The sequence below is a fragment of the Carassius auratus genome, chromosome 2 (assembly GCF_003368295.1).
Source record: "Carassius auratus strain Wakin chromosome 2, ASM336829v1, whole genome shotgun sequence".
Taxonomy (NCBI): Eukaryota; Metazoa; Chordata; class Actinopteri; order Cypriniformes; family Cyprinidae; genus Carassius; species Carassius auratus.
In genome coordinates this window covers 18,971,812-18,990,623 of record NC_039244.1, presented here as the reverse complement: position 1 = coordinate 18,990,623, position 18,812 = coordinate 18,971,812, and the positions used below count along the sequence as shown (strand labels likewise).

The 18,812-nt window shown below is 38.2% G+C and overlaps 3 protein-coding genes across 9 annotated transcripts in view; all 3 read left to right on the top strand.

The window, feature by feature from the left end:
* The window catches only part of LOC113119104 (ras GTPase-activating protein nGAP-like), a 72,538-nt gene extending 71,002 nt beyond the window's left edge, over positions 1 to 1,536 (top strand). For all 6 annotated transcript variants that reach the window (XM_026288344.1, XM_026288335.1, XM_026288326.1 and 3 more), the window contains one exon: positions 185 to 1,536. In XM_026288344.1, coding sequence (XP_026144129.1) covers positions 185 to 352 — 168 coding nt within the window. In that variant the 3' untranslated portion in view covers positions 353 to 1,536. The remainder of the gene's footprint in view (positions 1 to 184) is intronic.
* Positions 1,537 to 2,173: 637 nt separating this feature from the next.
* LOC113119096 (ATP-dependent RNA helicase A-like) lies at positions 2,174 to 11,729 on the top strand. 2 transcript variants are annotated; one of them, XM_026288294.1, is made up of 28 exons: positions 2,174 to 2,311; positions 2,725 to 2,845; positions 2,989 to 3,129; positions 3,237 to 3,342; positions 3,585 to 3,718; positions 3,825 to 3,973; positions 4,844 to 4,890; positions 4,992 to 5,128; positions 5,215 to 5,304; positions 5,389 to 5,550; positions 5,646 to 5,723; positions 6,318 to 6,509; positions 6,604 to 6,745; positions 6,829 to 6,911; positions 7,015 to 7,171; positions 7,330 to 7,427; positions 7,649 to 7,862; positions 7,978 to 8,072; positions 8,155 to 8,228; positions 8,492 to 8,644; positions 8,723 to 8,883; positions 8,964 to 9,075; positions 9,471 to 9,632; positions 9,746 to 9,873; positions 9,985 to 10,214; positions 10,752 to 10,867; positions 11,004 to 11,204; positions 11,326 to 11,729. In XM_026288294.1, the coding sequence occupies exons 2-28, from the start codon at positions 2,735 to 2,737 to the stop codon at positions 11,609 to 11,611; spliced, it is 3,759 nt and encodes a 1,252-aa protein (XP_026144079.1). In that variant the 5' UTR covers positions 2,174 to 2,311; positions 2,725 to 2,734; the 3' UTR covers positions 11,612 to 11,729. The 2 variants fall into 2 exon arrangements, with proteins under 2 accessions (XP_026144079.1, XP_026144089.1); XM_026288304.1 differs by lacking the exons at positions 2,174 to 2,311; positions 2,725 to 2,845; positions 2,989 to 3,129; ... (1 more) ...; positions 3,585 to 3,718; positions 3,825 to 3,973 and adding an exon at positions 4,012 to 4,743.
* Positions 11,730 to 14,985: 3,256 nt separating this feature from the next.
* LOC113119088 (laminin subunit gamma-1-like) overlaps positions 14,986 to 18,812 on the top strand; it is a 50,144-nt gene continuing 46,317 nt past the window's right edge. Inside the window, exon 1 of the mRNA XM_026288282.1 lies at positions 14,986 to 15,355. Coding sequence (XP_026144067.1) covers positions 14,986 to 15,355 — 370 coding nt within the window. The remainder of the gene's footprint in view (positions 15,356 to 18,812) is intronic.

Below are 18,812 nucleotides of genomic sequence, written 5' to 3'. Positions count from 1 at the left end.
GTATACACACATGTATTACACACAGAATGTCTGTATTATATGATATTTGTGTGTATTTTTGTGTATATACACACAAATATCATGTAATACACACACACACACACCACACATGTTCTGTTTCTGCTTCTATCTTAATATATTGGTATCTTAAATATTTGAATGCACTTCTTTCTCTCTCTTGCAGGAGAAGAGGATCAGCTCCCTGGATGCAGCTAACTCTCGGCTGATGAGTGCCCTCACTCAGGTGAAAGAGCGATACAGCATGCACAACCTCCGCAACGGCCTGTCGCCCACCAACCCCACCAAGCTCTCCATCACTGAGAACGGAGAGTTCAAGAACAGCAGCTGCTGATTGGTGCTCATGGACTTGATGAGCTGTTCCGATTGGTGCTCCAAGACAGATCACCAGCACCGATTGGTCGAGTTCAACACGGACAGAGTACCTGGACTACATGCCTAAACATACTGACTACTGTATACATGCGATTGCAATGAATGTCTGGTTATAAATGTATATAAACGTTACCTAATATTGGTTCTGTACAGAAATGCAACTGCGGAGTGTTTTGAAATTGCGTGGGAGAGTCATGCGTAGCATCGGTTCTGTTTTTTTAAATACTGATTTACGCATAAATGCAGATTTAAGATTGCAAAAAGATTTTTAATTATTGCCCAAGATATATGAAGGAGATGTACATATCTTAAAATAAAGTTTTAAAATATGAAGAAAAGCACATAGGTATCAGCCGTAGTTGTAAATGTCCTTAAGTTGCAGAATCTGACAGGCAGAGATTTTATGCACTCAGTTTTCTAACACAAATTTTCTATATATTTTTTTTTCTATTATTATTATTTTGTTCTAAGGTTATGACTGATTTTAGGTGACTAAAAGGACGCAGTTAAGCCAGCAAGAGTTCAATTGCAACAAATCTAGAACAATATATGCAATGAATTGAAATGCGTGTTCATTAATGTTACTAAAAAAAATATGACTGAAACAGTGGGTTTAATAAATTAAAATATTGAACGTAATTAACAAACTGAATTAATTTAACTGATTTTTTTTTTACATTTTGATTGGTTATTTTACTGCCACTCAACCTAACTTAACTTTCATTCTTTTTTTTTTCTTTTTTTTGGCCCTATATCTGTTTTATGTATCTGACCAGAGTGCTGTGAAACCGCCAATCTACAGTCTCACTGCCCTCTTTCTGATCCTGTTATTGTTTGTCAGCTGCTTTTATTGAAAGTCATTGTTTTTCCACTTTGTTCTCACTCTGTCCATATGAGTATCAATGCCTTTAACCTTTTGTGGCACAGAACTACCGTACTCAATGTTTGCTGTTCTCATAGCGATATATTTGATGGTCAGTCTCAAGGTTGAAAGCTGAGCATTGAATAAAGTTGGATTCTGGCCTCATTGATCCTGTTGTCTGTGTGTGACCTGAAACTGATTTATAATTTCTGCTTCCATTTATTTTGCTGTTATTGCACATTACCAAAAGAAGAGTCATTCCCATTAAAGATTATATTGTATTCATTTTTCTATTGTTTTCTATTACATTATTTAACTAGTTTTCTACAGCAAAGATGCATTGTTGGTCAGAAGTGACATTAAAGACATTTACAATGGTTCAAAATATTTATTACAAATAAAAGCTTACACCAAATCAATAACAGAATTATTTCTGATGCATGATATGGAAACGTAGCTTTGCCATCTCCGGAATAAATTATATTTTAAAATACATTAAAATAGAAATATTTTAAACTGTTTTTTTTTTTTTTTTTCAAAATATTATTGATTTACTGTTTTTTTTTTCAGCCTTGGTAAGCATAAGAGACTTGGTACAAAAGCAATCTTACTGATCCCAAACTTCTGCACTGTAGTGTATATATAAGAATTAGTTTTCGAAATGATAGTTTTCATAAATGTACCCCAAAGGGGGTAGAATGTCATTTGGCCTCGAACAGGCCTACAAAATAATAATTTACGGTTTACTTTCAAATGTGTATTAATTAAACGGCTATGAAAGTTTGTCATTGACACTATCCGGATTTAGTCAATAGTAATCCTAATTTTGACCCCAAAATCTATATGTGTTATCCATTATATTTATACTTCAGTGAGGTGAATCTGCGTCACAAGGATCGAGTTTGCATTGGATTTTCTACGCTTTCACGGCTGCGTCACTTCCTGTGTTTTCTGCTCCGCTAGCTTTCCACAGAAAGTGAAAGCTTTCCTGTAACAGAGGCTTTTCTGAACATCGTGAGCGTCTTATTTGGATTCGTGCAAAAGGCCATTTGTCGGGTATGATACAAACGTAGAGAGGACCATCTTAAGTTGTATTTAATAATTTACCAATAATGTTATAATATGGCTTGGATGTGGTTGCAGGAACCGGCTAGTTAATGTTAGCCCTTTCAGATTGCAGCAGACTAACTTACCTGCAAATATATAGCCAAGAAACCTCTGTAGATGTTCATTTATGTGTTTTAAATGTATGATTTTTCTTGTGCTGAGAGTTTACAATTCTAACTACCACAGTATCGAGTTGGATACAGTTATTTATCTCTCTGTAATTTTGCAGTCAGGTCATGGTTATGTTTATCTGTGAGGAAATGGGCAGATTGGAGTTTACACCATATTATTTTCCTATGGGCGATTGATAATCTCTTATTTTTTAATCGTTTTATAAATGTAATGCACATGTTCACATGCAGGCTGTCAACAATGGCGGACATTAAGAACTTTTTGTATGCTTGGTGTGGAAAAAAGAAGCTAACGCCGAGCTATGACATCCGAGCAGCTGGAAATAAAAACAGACAAAAATTCGTGTGTGAGGTAAGATTAAGGCTGAGGCCTCTCAAAGTGACTTGCAAATTTTATATAAAAATACTTAAAATAAAAATTTTGTATGTGTGTGTGTTTACATAAGGCGTTTTATTGTTATAGTTGTTAACTGTTTTGAACCATGTTTCTTTAAGGTGCGTGTTGAAAGTTACAGTTACATTGGCATGGGTAATTCTACCAGCAAGAAGGATGCTCAGTCCAATGCAGCCCGAGATTTTGTGAATTATCTTGTTCGGATGAAAGAAGTTAGTCCTGGCGAAGTTCCTGCTCTTGGGGTCAGTATCACATCTGTGTTTACCAGTTCTCTCACTGCTCATGTGTTGTGAGGAGGGTCTGAGCTTACATTTATCCTTTTTTTTTTCTTTTTCTTTTTTTTTCTCAGGTCAGCGTACCTGATGGAGGGAATGAGGAAGGTGGTGGATTTGGAAATCTCCCATCCTACTGTCCACTACCTCCACATCTGGCTGTGAAGAAGGAATCAGATGGAGGTATCTTATATTATACCTAGAATCATCCAGTAATTAGTTATTGTTGCTAACGAAACAACTGCTATAATGTAATATCAGTGTTTTAGATGTTGTTTAGATATCAGTGAGAAAGATCCCTTTTGGCCTCAGGTTAGCTAACCAGCCACTTGTATTGACACACTGGTGTTATTTTAAAAATTTATAAGTTTGATTTAAAAAAAAAAAAAAAAACATTTTAATGCTGTATTCTTCCTGAATCTCAGAACCTCCTGAGGGTTCTGCACCTGTCCCTGGAGTCACAGGTTTGGGCTATTCTGGTTTCGGTAACACACAATGGGAGCGAGGAGCCAACATCCAGGAGTATTATTCCAAGAGAGATGAACAGGATGCAAAAGCGGTAGGGTTATTATTATTATTATTATTTTATTTTTTTGCCTGTTTTTGACTACCATTATAGAAAGTTTCTGAGAGTTTAAGATATTTTTTTTCCCCTCATTCCCAAGACCTTAGAAGCCGAGGAAGTTGATCTAAATGCTGGCCTGCATGGGAACTGGACTCTGGACAATGCAAAAGCTCGTTTGAACCAGTTCTTTCAGAAGGAGAAGAACCAAACCGACTACAAGTACAGCCAAGTGGGGCCTGACCACAACAGGTCTGCACGTTCACATTCACTTCTATAGTAGATTATAGTTTAATTATAAGCCTCGTCGAAAATCAGGTTTTGCATCTGAATGTAATGTGTCAAAGGGTTTGTTTCTCTGCTGGACTGAAACAATGACAGAGAACTCCTTGATGTGTATATAACCTCAAGGAGATCTCGGACAACTAAAAGACTCCGATGGGATTTTACTTTTCAAAATCAACAATATTACATGGGTGAATCTTACGAAAAATTGTCAAGAGCGTGTCCAGGTCATATTTCACTCCAAACTCAAAAGAATAAATAATAGTAATGAAAATTGAATAGTATAAGAATAATATACTTACGTAATTGATACAATTAAGGTCACAATGCAATAAAATTATGCATATTTATTTACATTATTTAGGGGTGAAATGTGACCTGGACATGTTTTGTTTTGCCAGATTGACCCATATAGTATGTAATCTTAAAGGGGGACAATAGAAAGACCAGAAATCACAACCTTAAACATGTGGGGAAAACATGTGACGTGACTTAGGCCACACTAAGAGGTCACATGGTGAAGTATGTGATTGGTTGGGTTTATGAGCAAAATAATATCTGGTTGTGATTTCTGGTGTCACTCATCCATCAGGGGTCAAGGCCTCCAGTACCTAGAAAGGAATAACGGCATGTTTAGAAGTCGGGCAGAAAAACAAACCTGCTCAGGATGGGTTGTCCAGTACGGACTCTGTGCTGAAATGTCACTCTGTTGATCACGCGTGCTGTCCGGTTAAGAGGTCAGTTTGCAGAGTTTATTTGTGCTTCAATCTTGCTAAGGCACCTGTGGGCTAAATGTCATGTTGGGACATCTTGATTTTAAATCTAGCTCTGTTATAGGAGCTTTATTGCTGAGATGACAGTCTTTGTAAGACAACTGGGTAGGAGTAAGTATCTGAAAACCTTCCACATAATAAACTTTTAGGTCGAGGGCAAATAGTTTGACGTCAGAGGCCGTGTCCATGCTAAAGCTTCCCTACTTTTCCAGAGGTTACTGCTCGTGAGCATGGCTCTACGAAGAAGCTGGCCGCCCAGTCATCCGCGCTGTCTATTGTCCGTCAGCTTTACCATTTGGGGGTCATAGAAGCCTACACAGGACAGAGCAAGAAGAAAGAAGGAGAGAGTGTGAGTTTTACACCCCAGTTAATCTATCTTCTGAGACCTGTCTGCTGACGAACTCTTCTGACTTCTTGATTTGGTTGCTGGGACAGGTGGATGTATATGAAGTCAATCTCAGTGATGATGTACAGCAGCAAATACGCGGTATTGTGCAGGAACTTGGCATCCTGATCCCTTCTCCTGTAAGTGATGGACAGGAAAACGGCTTGACTTTGCATTACCAAGTAAGAATAAGTGCCAAGACATTGTTGTGTGTCCTGTCTTAGCCTCAGGACCCCAACAGTCCAGTATCTCTGGTGCAAGGGAAGATGGCTCAGTTTGAGCCCTCACAAAGGCAGAGCACAGCAGGGGTGGTGCCGTGGTCTCCACCGCAGGTCAACTGGAACCCCTGGACCAGCTCCAACATTGACGAAGGACCGCTGGCATTTGTAAGTCTGCTGTTCTATCTGAATGATAGCAAATCAAAATTGAAGTGATGTACTTAGTTCATACCACTGAAAACCTATTGTGCTTTGGTTTGCAGTGTACCCCAGAACAGATCAGCACAGACCTGCTGCAGGAGCTCAACTATCAGCTCGAACAGGACAAAAATCTGCAGACGGTGAGATTAAAAACTGCCTTGAAAAACTGATGTTTTGTGGGTTTTAGTTGATGTATACAAAAAATAGTGTGTACATTATTATATATTCTATTTTAAACCTTAGAAAGCATAGCTAGACAAACTAGGCTGAGGATATTTATATGTTAAATGTTGGCGTACTAAACATGAATGTATGCACATTTAAAATGTACAGTTTTTCTCTTCTGCTCTGGGTGTGTGTTCACTACGGTGTGTGTGCACTTGGATGGGTTAAATCCAGAACACAAATTCAGAGTGTGCGTCGCCACACGTCATGTCACTTCTGAAAAATGGACCAACAATGTAAAATGTTAACAATGGCATGTCAGATGTTCAGAAAATGCATCATAATCATGTACAAGCCTTGGAATATATATCCTAAACCTAGTGTCCTGTTTCAATAGGAGGTATGTCCGTACCAAAAACTTCACATGCTTTAAACTTTTTATGTTTTATGGAATATTCAGCAAGCCTATGTTTTAGCTTTCAGTGTAAGCATTTTGCATGAGTGAGAATTGTTGACGGACTAAATGCATTTAGTTTTGTCAAATCAACTAAGGACATGGTCTTTTACAGATTCTCATGGAGCGAAGTCAGCTGCCAGTTAAGAATTTCAAAGAGCAAATCATGTCCACCATTAACAAAAACCCAGTGGTCATTATTCGTGGAGCCACTGGCTGCGGAAAGACCACTCAGGTTCCTCAGTACATCTTGGATGAGTTCATACAGGCAGGCAGGGCATCTGAATGCAATATCATTGTTACGCAGGTGAGTCTGTTGAAATGCATATTGATTTTGTGTGCTCCGTCACCATAAGACCGCCAGTAATGTGACTTGCTATTGCTGCCTCTCATCCTCTCAGCCAAGAAGGATCAGTGCTGTGTCAGTGTCTGAACGAGTATCGTTCGAGAGAGGAGAGGAGGTGGGGAAAAGCTGTGGCTACAGTGTGCGCTTTGAGTCTGTCCTGCCCAGACCTCATGCCAGCATCCTCTTCTGCACAGTTGGTGCGTTTCACTTTATAATCTTTGACTGTGGCACACTGCACAGGGTTGGATGATGGAACTTTAAAAAAACGTCTTATTCACAGGGGTGTTGCTGAGGAAGCTGGAATCTGGTATCCGTGGAATAAGTCATGTGATTGTGGATGAAATCCATGAGAGGGACTTAAATGTAAGTCCAGTGTCTCACCACACCATATCAGCTTTAAATGGGTTAGAGAAGTGTAGACTCTCTCAACCTATACTGTCTCATCACAAGATGTTTTTCTGTCCAGACTGATTTCCTGTTGGTAGTGTTGAGGGATGTGGTCCAGGCTTACCCTGATGTGCGCATCATCCTCATGTCTGCCACCATTGACACCACCATGTTCAGGGAATACTTTTTTAACTGTCCTATCATCGAGGTGCAAGGACGTGCACATCCTGTGCAAGGTGAGGAGCACGTTTCACCAATGCAATGTGTTATAATGTTGTTTTAATTAGTTAATTTTAACATAATCACACATACGGGATGAAAAACAATGTAAAACACTGTTGAATTGGTTTCAACAACCTGAAAACTTATTGTTTGTACGTTTCTATATCTCCAGTGTATTTTCTAGAAGACTGCGTTCAGATGACTCATTTCGTACCACCACCAATGGACCGGAAGAAAAAAGATAAAGATGAAGATGGTGGAGAGGAAGATGTATGTTTTTGTTTGTTATCATGTTTTCATAAAAATATTAAGCAGCACAGCTTTTAATAAGAAATCTTTCCTATTGAGCACCGAATCAGAATGATTTCTAAAGGATATGGTTGATGAACAGCTGCATTTAACTCACTAAACTTTACTGTACAGCACTGATCAGATAATAGTTTACTTAAATTGATCCTGGAAATGCTTTATTATTTCTGCGTTTTCTGCAGGTGAACTGTAATGTCATCTGTGGATCTGAGTATACCGCTGAAACCAAGCGTGCCATGTCTCAGTTGAATGAGAAGGAAACTCCTTTCGAGCTCATTGAGGCTTTGCTGAAGTACATTGAAACACTGGAAGTACCAGGGGCCGTGCTAGTCTTCCTGCCAGGCTGGAACCTCATCTATTCCATGCAGAAATACCTGGAGATGAACCCACACTTCGGTCTGTAATGATATACTGCTCACACACAAGCAAAAATCTTTTTCCAGATAGGTTTTTATCTCCTGATCACTTAATATATCTCATAGTGATTCCTCCAATATTGTGTCCCTCAAAGGTGGTCCTCGCTACCGAATCCTGCCCCTTCACTCTCAGATCCCCAGGGAAGAACAGAGACGAGTGTTTGAGCCCACTCCTGAGGGTGTGACTAAGGTATGGAGATGTCTCACTGTGCAGTTTAGGAACTGATATAATAAAGCATTTGATTGAAGCAAACTTTGTGAATACACCACAGGTCATTTTGTCCACCAACATCGCTGAAACCAGCATCACTATCAACGATGTGGTCTTTGTCCTCGACTCCTGCAAGTAAGCAGCTTAAAGAGATAATTCACCCAAAAATTACAATTCTGTCATTTATTCACCCCATGACTTTCATTTGTGGGGAAACAAAATATCATTAAAGGTGCCTATTTATTTGTAAATACTGTAGAAGTCAATGGTAACCAAAGCTGTTTGGCTACCAACATTCTTCTTTTATGTAACGCAGAACATACAAAGTATTTTCTCTCTTCTTTATATGCCCCATTTTATGCACAAATGGTCTGAAATATCAACTATCTGTCATGCAGGCAGAAAGTGAAGTTGTTCACTTCTCACAACAACATGACAAACTATGCCACAGTGTGGGCCTCCAAGACCAACCTTGAGCAGAGGAAGGGGCGAGCTGGCAGAGTCAGACCCGGCTTCTGCTTTCACCTGTGCAGCAGAGCTCGTTTTGACAAGTATGAAATGTCATTCTTCAGTTGTACCAAGATCACACATTTTCTGGAATGTTGATGACTGCAGTGATTGTTCCATAGGCTGGAGACCCATATGACTCCTGAAATCTTCCGCACGCCCCTGCATGAAGTGGCCCTCAGCATCAAGCTACTGAGATTGGGTGCCATCGGGAATTTCTTGTCCAAAGCCATTGAGCCGCCTCCATTGGATGCCGTTATTGAAGCTGAACATACACTGAGAGGTACAGCTTCTGCTGTTATACATCTTAATACTAATGATGTTGAAGTGAACCAAATCCAACAAGCCTGTGTTGTTCCCCAGAGCTGGATGCTCTAGACTGTAATGATGAGCTGACTCCACTGGGACGCATTCTGGCCAAACTGCCCATCGAACCACGTCTGGGAAAGATGATGATCATAGGATGCATCTTTAAGTAAGTTCATTCATCCAACCTTGGCTGGTTATGAAATGGGTGAATCTCACAAATCTGTCAAGAACTTACAGGACATACTTAACCCCAAAAAGAAGTAATAAAGAAAAAAAAAATGATGGGAAAGGATAATTCTAAATGCTTATACACTAATGTTCAAAAGTTTGGAGTCCTTAAGATTAATGTTTTTGCAAGTAGTCTGTATGATCACAAAGATTGTGTTTTCATAAATGTAATGTTAAATATTATCGATGCTTTTACTGTCACTCTTGAGCAATTTAAAGTCCTTTCTGAATGTGTGTATAAATGTTTACATATGTGTATTACATAATCTTACCTTTTTATTAGCTGTTTCCCCCCATAAGTGACCTGTTGTATTATTTGTGTTTGTTGTTTAGTGTTGGAGATGCCTTGTGCACTATCTCAGCAGCAGCCTGTTTCCCTGAGCCCTTCATCAACGAGGGCAAACGCCTCGGCTTTGTTCATAGGAATTTTGCGGGCTCCCGTTTCTCAGATCACGTTGCCTTACTCTCTGTCTTCCAGGCCTGGGATGAAGTCCGGTGAGTCCAGATGCCATTGTGCTAAATCTGGAGACCTTTTAGTGTTCTTTGTTGTTGTTTTAATTCTGGTTTATTGAAGGATTCGCAATATAAATACATTTCTCATTTGCCAGGATGGGAGGTGAGGATGCAGAGATCCGGTTTTGTGAGCACAAGAGGCTGAACATGCCCACTTTGAGGATGACTTGGGAGGCCAAGGTCCAGCTGAAAGACATTCTTGTCAATGTCGGCTTCCCTGAAGGTTAAGCTGTGCTTCTTAATGCACTTCCATGTAGTGCTACAGTTTATTTCAGTCCTCAGAGGTTATTTAGAGAGATTCATAGTGGATTTTTGGCTTTTCCCTTTCTTGTAGAGTGCCTCCTGAATCAGGTGTTTAACACTGTGGGACCAGACAATAACTTGGATGTGGTGATCTCTCTGCTGACGTTTGGCTCTTACCCAAATGTGTGTTACCACAAAGAGAAAAGGAAGATCCTGACCACCGAGGGGCGAAGTGCTCTCATTCACAAATCCTCAGTCAATTGTCCATTCAGCAGCCACGATATGGTGTATCCATCTCCTTTTTTTGTCTTTGGGGAAAAGGTTGGTTTGGAAGTCTAGCTTTAAACTACTTTTTTTTTTTTTTGCTCCATTTATACTTAATGCAGACTTTAGTTACACCACAGCCATGAACCATTTTTTTTAACTTGCTAATCAGTTGCAGATAATATATTAGGGAGTGGAACGTTCTTATTTAAATATTAGAATCCAATCTTATATATTAGAATCCAGTCCAATCAAAAGTATATAGTCCAATTCAAATATCTGATTGGACTGTATAGTGCAAGACAGAGAGAAACTGTACATTTTTAAATGCATACACTACCAATCCAAAGTTTGGGAGAGATTTTTACTCCATTTATCTTTAGCATTGACCCATTCCAAAATACAAAACATTGATTTCTATTTGTAATTCATTCCTGTGATATTTGGTAAGTTTAAATGCGTACTTGGTGAATAAAAATGTTAATTAAAAAAAAAGACTCCTGACTTTGAATGGTGATGTATATCATCTCCTAAAAGTTATTTTTGTCAGCTTTTAGGAAAATGCAAGTATGATTTTGTCTTTTGTGATTATAGATCCGAACTCGAGCCATTTCTGCCAAAGGAATGACTCTTGTCAGTCCTCTTCAGCTTATTCTGTTCGGCTCGAAGAAGATCACCTCCAATGGAGAAGTTGTTGAGCTTGATGACTGGTATGTGTTTCATTAAGATGAACCATAAACAACAAAAATAAGTGCTCTGGAATCCTGGGAGCAAGCCAAATATTTGCATGGAAGCCAACAAGAGTAGTTTTCCAGTGATAATGCAGAATATTCCTCCCTTCTGCAGGATCAAATTGAAGATTCCCCATGATGTAGCCGGTGGTGTGGCGGCCCTGAGGGCACTGATGGAAGCCCTGGTGGTGGAGGTGACCAAAGACCCAGAATACATCCTAAATTTGGATCCCAACAATGAGCGCTTGCTGAACGTCATTCGGCTTGTGTCTAGACCCTTGTCAGCGGGCATCAACCTTATGGCCTCCAACCCACGGTGAGATCATTGAACCCATGCATTTAATTGGCTTATTTAGGATGAAGCTTGCTTACAGAACTCTTTTGAAATTGAGATGTTAATTGTATTGTTTTAACAAATCGTTTTATTTTTTTTATAGCTTTGGAGATGGTCCTCGTCCACCAAAGATGGCACGTACTGACTTTGGAGGGGGCGGAGAGTTCAGGGGTCGTGGAGGAGGCGGATCCTGGTCTGGTGGAGGATATAGAGGCGGAGGAGGCGGCTTCAGAGGGTCTGGAGGGTATCGTGGAGGCGGGGGTGGATACAGGGGGTCTGGTGGATACAGGGGATCTAATGGAGGTGGAGGATACAGAGGAGGTGGAGGAGGAGGATATGGAGGGAGGGGAAACAGAGGTGGCTGGGGAGGAAACAGAGGTGGTTATTAAAGCTGAATATCTGAACAAGAATATCTTTGAGAAGGTAGAAAATTATGTTTTGAGTTTTGTTTCTTTGGGTTAATCAGTCCTTTCCAGGTTTTTTTTTTTTTTTTGGTTTTTTTTGTATGTGTATAAAAAAGTTGAACCATGACTGCCATATTGTCATCTAATAACAGTTATTAAAATAACTATCTGTGACCAATGATGTTTACTCATTTTTTTTTTATAGATGTCAAATACATTTTAAGTGATGTATTATAATGAAGTAATTTTTATTAATATTTTGAATCATTTCTTTATTATATTTAAAATCTGGGTCTTCTTGATCTCTCTAATGCCCTGTAAGAATTAAGTTCACTGACAATCAAACCATAAAGTTACTGGTGGGAATTAAAATCTCAGTTTCCAGATGTGTGGTTGTGCAGCAATGTGTAACCCCAGCCAAGTTTTTTTTCTATTTGAATGGAGCAACATTTTGTTCCCTAAACCAAACAACTCAGTTTTGAAATATGCATTTTAAGAAAATAATGTGAAATAAACAGAAACCTGTTTGTATGTAATAATATTGGATTGCTGACTGATAAATACATGAATATTCTACTTTAATATTTACATTTTTTCAGTTTTTCAGAATCAGTGTCTTTCCAAAGATGCAAAATACAAAGTGACATTTTTGCAGCCGGAAAAGCATGGCTATGAAACGGTGTACCACACAAGAGTTTTGGAACACTGAGTGAAAAGTATAAAGCAAGTTTATTCTCTTTTTTTTTTCCTCTCTCTCTCTCTTTTTTTCTCAATGTGCATTCTGTTTCGGAACATGCAATTCATTGATATAGTGATATTTGAGCAACTGTATATTATTTTTGGCTATCAAATATCAAGGTTTAAGCCTTTAGATTTACATTTAGTTTTATGTAATTATAGTGTTTGGTGCGTAAAATTAAAATGCTGGCAAAATATTTTATGTATATGAGATACACATTGTTTAAATAAACTATTCCTATAAATGATTTAAATGACTGCCACATATCTAACGTTTATAGTGTTTGTTCATAATGTTTATTTGGCTTACGGCAAAGGCGTTTGATAATAATAACCGATAGAGGGCGCTTTAAATCCGAAGTAAAGTATTCATAATTCAATAAAACCACCAATTCTGTACACTCTTACTTATAACTCCTTGACTTGTTGTTACTTTAAAATTTTTCTACAAATTACTCCATATCTGATTTACTCAAAAAAGCTAATTCTGCACTACAGCAAGATCCCAGAGGATCCTTGGAATATGTCTGAGGAGAATGTAGTCGTAGCCTCTGGGTCAAATGAGAGAATGCATGTCTCTTATATCCTGGATAGACTAAATCTCCTTCGGGAACAATTGCTGATGAATGTGTTGAAAGTTTGAAGGTAGCAGTGAGGCAATCCACATCCAGGGCATGCCTGAGCTTGATGCAGCAGTATGGGGGGTAGGAACTAGTATTTGACAAAGTGTTGAGACTCATTTCTCATTTTGACAGGAATAAATCTAGCCCTCGTTTCCCCCGTCCTGAATATAGTAAGACGTGGCGACTGATTTATAGAAGTCTAGTACACAGCTGACTGCTGATTGCAAGGTCAAAGGTTATATAATGCTGCTAGACATCAAAAATCTTAGCTCAAAAATATCTAAGCATATTTTTGCTTTTATGAAGGAAATGTAAACAAATGTATTTCCAACTGAGTTAATTCTATTTTATAGAGAAATTAAACCAGTTAATCTCCACTGATTGTCTTGATAACCAAAGTTTTGTTCTTTGATGACTATTTGATTAAATCTTAATAGTATTATCTAAGGAATGTGTCTGAAGACTGGATCTGAAGATGGTCTTTCTGCTCACTGCCAGTCTGAAACACTCGCTAGGCTCATGGAGATTATCAGATACGATATCTGCTGTAGGTCTTATCAATGCCACACATACCTTTTTAGATAATTCAGTACACAAGCTCTCACTTTCCAATCAATCCATGGAGCAAACTTTATTTGGGAATATCAAATGCGAAAAAAAAGGACAGTTCAGTGTGATATGAATTGAGAAAAAAAATAAAATACATTGGCAAAATAGCCTATTCTATTTGTTAATGTATTTATTTCTTTTACTATGACTAACTGTAACTTGTTATTTAATTTTATTACTGTTTAGTTAGTTATTTCTGTAAAGCCTTTGGGTTTGCTTATAGTGATTAGGTTCTGTGCTTATTTGCATTAAAATAGTTTGCATATTATTATTTTGAATAAAGTAAATTTTGAGGTAATATATAATAAAAATGGAATAAAAAAATAAGCTAGTTGTTAGCTATGTGAAACCTTTGAATATGCTAGCTGCATAAAAAAAATTGTTTTGAGGTAAGATATGACAGAAAATCTCATATAATACACACCTGAAAACACGAGTCTGAAGGATTTATCTTAAAATGGATGTGGGAGGAACTTTAACATGAATATCTACACATCTTAGAAACAATGCTGGTAAAATAATAATAAACGGACCACAAAATGTAACTCTCAGCTATTTAAAGTTGTCGGATACACCCTTGCCTGGTAGAGTAAGTATATATAACCTTGCTCTTTGACCCCACTGCTCACAGCAAGCAACGGCTATCATCTCTTAGTTATTCATAGCACGGGGGGATTCATCCAGAAAGTGAGTCTCTTTGAAAATACCTCAAGATGACTGTGAAGGTGGAAAACACAGAAAAGTGTTTAAATGGAGACAGCTTTAATTAGCCTGCTGAACTGCCTGCCTACATATGGACAGCTTATTTCGGGGATTTTCTGATGACAAATCAACAATCAAGCCTTGGTTTAACACACATATTTATTTACGGATAATTAGTGGTCGCTACGTTGAGAATCTATGAGGTATGAAATTCTGCCCCCACCCACCACTGGAGTTGACTGGGAAACTGACCAATCGGAAAGGTGCAAAGCTCATGCAGCTTACGCCACGCCCACTCATGCCTCCCATTTGGATTTGCCTTGTTTAGCGGGTCGGCGGTCCATCAAAGCATCCTTCAGGCGGAAGTAGACGTAGGGATTTTTTGGATGTACTTTGACTTGCGCACTAGCAGCCAGGGTGTAGTCGCAAATAGCTCCATTTCTCCAAAAGTTTTTTTTTTCACATGGCGGTGGTTAAAAAACACTAATAAAGTGAAGGTCTGCAAGAGAGAAGTCGCGAGGAGATTAAGCCACAACTATCGCTTTTTGGAGTTGAAGCGATTACCACCATTTTCCGCATGAATTTATTTATTAAACCACAAACTCGGTAGCTTGCGAGTTACCGCAAACTTTTTAAGGGATCAGGACAGTGACGGTAGCTACTTAAGGCGCTTGAAAAAAGGATACAATGTCGCTTTTTAGCTGTTTGTTATTATGGACTTTGTGGGCAGCGTGCAGTCATGGAGCGATGGATGAATGTACAGGCGAGTACGATCGGCCTCAGCGCTGCATGCCAGAGTTTGTTAACGCCGCTTTCAATGTAACCGTAGTGGCCACCAACACTTGCGGCTCGCCGCCTGAAGAATACTGTTTACAGACCGGGGTAACGGGAGTCACTAAATCATGCCACATTTGCGATGCCGGAGACCCCAGAAACTACCACGGCGCTGGATTTCTCACCGATTACAACACCCAGTCGGATACCACCTGGTGGCAAAGTCAGACTATGTTAGCGGGCATCCAGTACCCGAACTCCATCAACCTCACCCTTCACCTGGGTAGGCAGCTCTCGCTTGTATTCTCGTCAAATTGTGTTTCAGAGTCACGAAAATGTTGTTTTCCTGCGCTGTAAGGAAAAGTTGTTCTGGTGTTATGACAAGTCGATTTAGTATGTGTTATTTAAAGTCATCTCTGTTTCATTAGTAGCTATTCGTATGTATTCGTTGCGTACTATAATTTATTCCTTTGCTTATTGTCACTATTGATAGTGATACATAACTACTTAATTTTTACTATTAACATACTGCATTTTTTATTGAAATCTAAAGAGATCGGTGTTTCAGATATTAGCTATTCACTTCTGACTAGTATGTGTTCTAATAGCTGTAGACACCAATTCCACTCTTACTTGTTATTACTATTCACTGGTAATAAGCATGCTTGTTACTATTGACTATTTATTTCTTAGTTACTTACTAGATAGTTGCTAGTATCTGTTCCATTTGTTAGATTTATTAATTTATTAGATTAATGTGTTATTAATCTCACAAGGAAGTAGTAATAAACTATTAAATAGCCATTCTGACTAGTAGTATATCAAGTAAAAAAACGTAACACTTTATAATAATATCTTATTAGTTAACATAAGCTTACATGAACAGCAGTTCTACATAATTCATTAAATGTTAATTTAAAATGTAGTTATTTTGTAAAAATCTAACTCTAAATGCTTATTATTAGATTATTTAATGCATTATCTTTGATGCATTAATGTTAACAAATTAGGCTTTATGGTAAACTAAGCAAAGGCAGTTGTAGAGAGAAATCTACAGTGCTTGGTGCCTTTCTGCTAGCATCTCATAAATAAATAACTACTGGGCTATAGTTACTTCTAAGCTCATAATGATCTGTCCACTTTTCGATCTGCTAAGATGTGAAAAAATCTGGCAATTGTAGTTTTCTGCATTATACTAATAATAGTGATCACTCAGTTCTGCTGGTGAAATGCCTTGTGAAATAATGCTATTTCATAGCTTTGGGCAATAATAAATCTTCATGTTCCAATTGTCATGGTTCAACTTTTTGTTGTATTGTATTGTTATCATATACTGGAGTTCATTTAGCAAGAACCATTACCTCATAAATACATCTCAAGCTTTACTGTTCTGTAGTTCTTGTGGCCGTCATGTAGAAACCTTACCTAAGAAGATCATACAAGATAGTGTTTTAGACAATGATGTAGACCCTCTGTTAGGTCTGGCATGGAGTTGAAGCTTTGCACATTACGCAAATCATTGAATTTCTTCCAGCATAAGCAGAATGATTGGGTTGCAGGAGGAGGTTCTTCTGCCTGTGGGAAAAGAGCAGTATCATAACCCACTGGGTCCCAACCCTGGTCCTGGAGGCAACCCAACAGTCCACATTGTTCATGTCTCCTTAATCAAACGTCAAAGGTCATCAGCTCATCAGTAGAGACTTCAAGACCTGAAATTGATGTGTCAGAGAAAAGGAGACATGGAAAATGTGCAGTGTTGGGGTGCCTCCAGGACCAGGGTTGGGAACCACTGATGTAACCAATTAGTAGAGTCCCAGCAAGCCATGACCTCTGTAGTTTTTCATTCCCAAGTAGACGCAGCTATATAAGTAGGCAAATATGTAAGTAATAAGCATGTCTAATGAGCTGTAATCAGGGTGTCAATAAGACTTTTTGATAATGGAAGAGGAAGTGATTTGGCTTTCAATGTTCCTATCATACACTTGGTTTATTAGTAGCCATTTGTTAGCACATGGTCTACGACGGGCCATTTCAGTCAGATGCCTTTCTTCTTATTCACTTTAGTTCTTCTTGTTGATTTAGGCATTTTGCATTTGAATCGTATCATTAAAACTGTGAAACTTACGGCCATATGATATTTGGTGCTTTTTGTCTTGATTAAGTGCCTAAGCAAGGCAATGAAATTAACATAACTGTCGAGCCACAATTGTATTTTTTATTTATTTGATAAATAAATTAATACTTTTAATAAATGTGCTTCTGGCATAGTCTTCAAACTAAAGAAAATATTTATAAATAAATGTAAAAATTTCCAGCGAAGAAAGATTGCAGGTTAAGCTTTAAAACTCCGCAAAACTCATTACATGCTTGTCGGGAAATTACAATGTGCGGTGAGATGAGCGGAGGAACTAAATCTAAACGAAACCCCGAAAAACAAGGACATTTTATATTTATCAAGTTTTTAATATGCATCATTTCTGACATTTTTTTCAAACAATGTTTTAATGCAGTACTCCAAATTTTGCTTAAAAATACATATTTTTGCATTCCTTTTTAAGCATCGTATTGAAAACAGAAGCCAAAATATAACATGATTCAGATTTGTTTTATTCTTCTGTCATTTTTTTTGTTAGTTAGTTTTCAAAGCCACTCCATAGGTGGGAACCTACAAGTAGTCTGGATCCCAGCCATAAGCTTTTATTTTATGTGCTCTGCCTTTGATGGCTTTCATGTTTATTCTGCATTTGTTGGGATGGTCGAGGCACAAGCAGGCATGTCTTAACTTGACAATGCTGAGTCCTGGGAGAACGTGAGTGTTTGGGCCTGGCCTAGCAGATTCAGGGGGCGAGGAGAGATGAGGAGGGTAGATTTACTATTGAACATTTCTGTATGTCTGTATTAACCAGTTCTGGCTGGCCTGTCATGCTCCAAAGAATGCCATAAAACTGAGAAATGGGAATCATCATCCAGACACCGGCTAATGAAGACTTATGCATGGGAACTTGTACAGGCAAATAGACATAATGTGGTGGTTTAACAATGGTCAGGTTAATGCAAGATTGCCGATGCTGTCTGTTTTAAATTGGACTACTTGTTAGACACAGCCCAGAGGAATTCCAGATATAAATTTAGCTATGCTGTATCATACCCAAGAGTTGCCTGTTTATATTTCTGAAGTTAGGACATTGTTTTTCCAGAATTGTCTTAGGCATTGATACAATACTTGGGGCCTATGACAAAGACTAGGGAGCTATTATCTCACAAGTCTCACAAATACTAGCATACATTACAGCAAGGGTTCCCAGTCTTTTTAGGCTACTCAACACTTGGACACAGATTATTTACTTGTTCACTCAATAGGTAAGAATTGATATGTATGACTTTAATAGCTTTTCATCATCTTATAAGACCCCTACAGTTCCCTCACAAACCTCCACTTTGGCAAACCCTGCCTCAAATGAACCATTCCTAGTTTTTTTGAAAATGACTGTTTTCAATTTGTGACCTCAGTATTGGCTCTAAATGATTCAAACAGCTAACTCACAAGTAAGTTAAAGTTTTTTTTTTTTTTTGTGAACTTTTTTTGATTGACTCATTAAAACTGCACAATAAAGGCTCTGTAGGCATTTAAGTAGATTGACAGATTGTCTTTCAACAATGTGACTGTCATCAACGCATTGGTTTTTATATAGATTTTGTTAAATTATAGCTTTAAAATGTTTTTTTCATAGGTGTATATT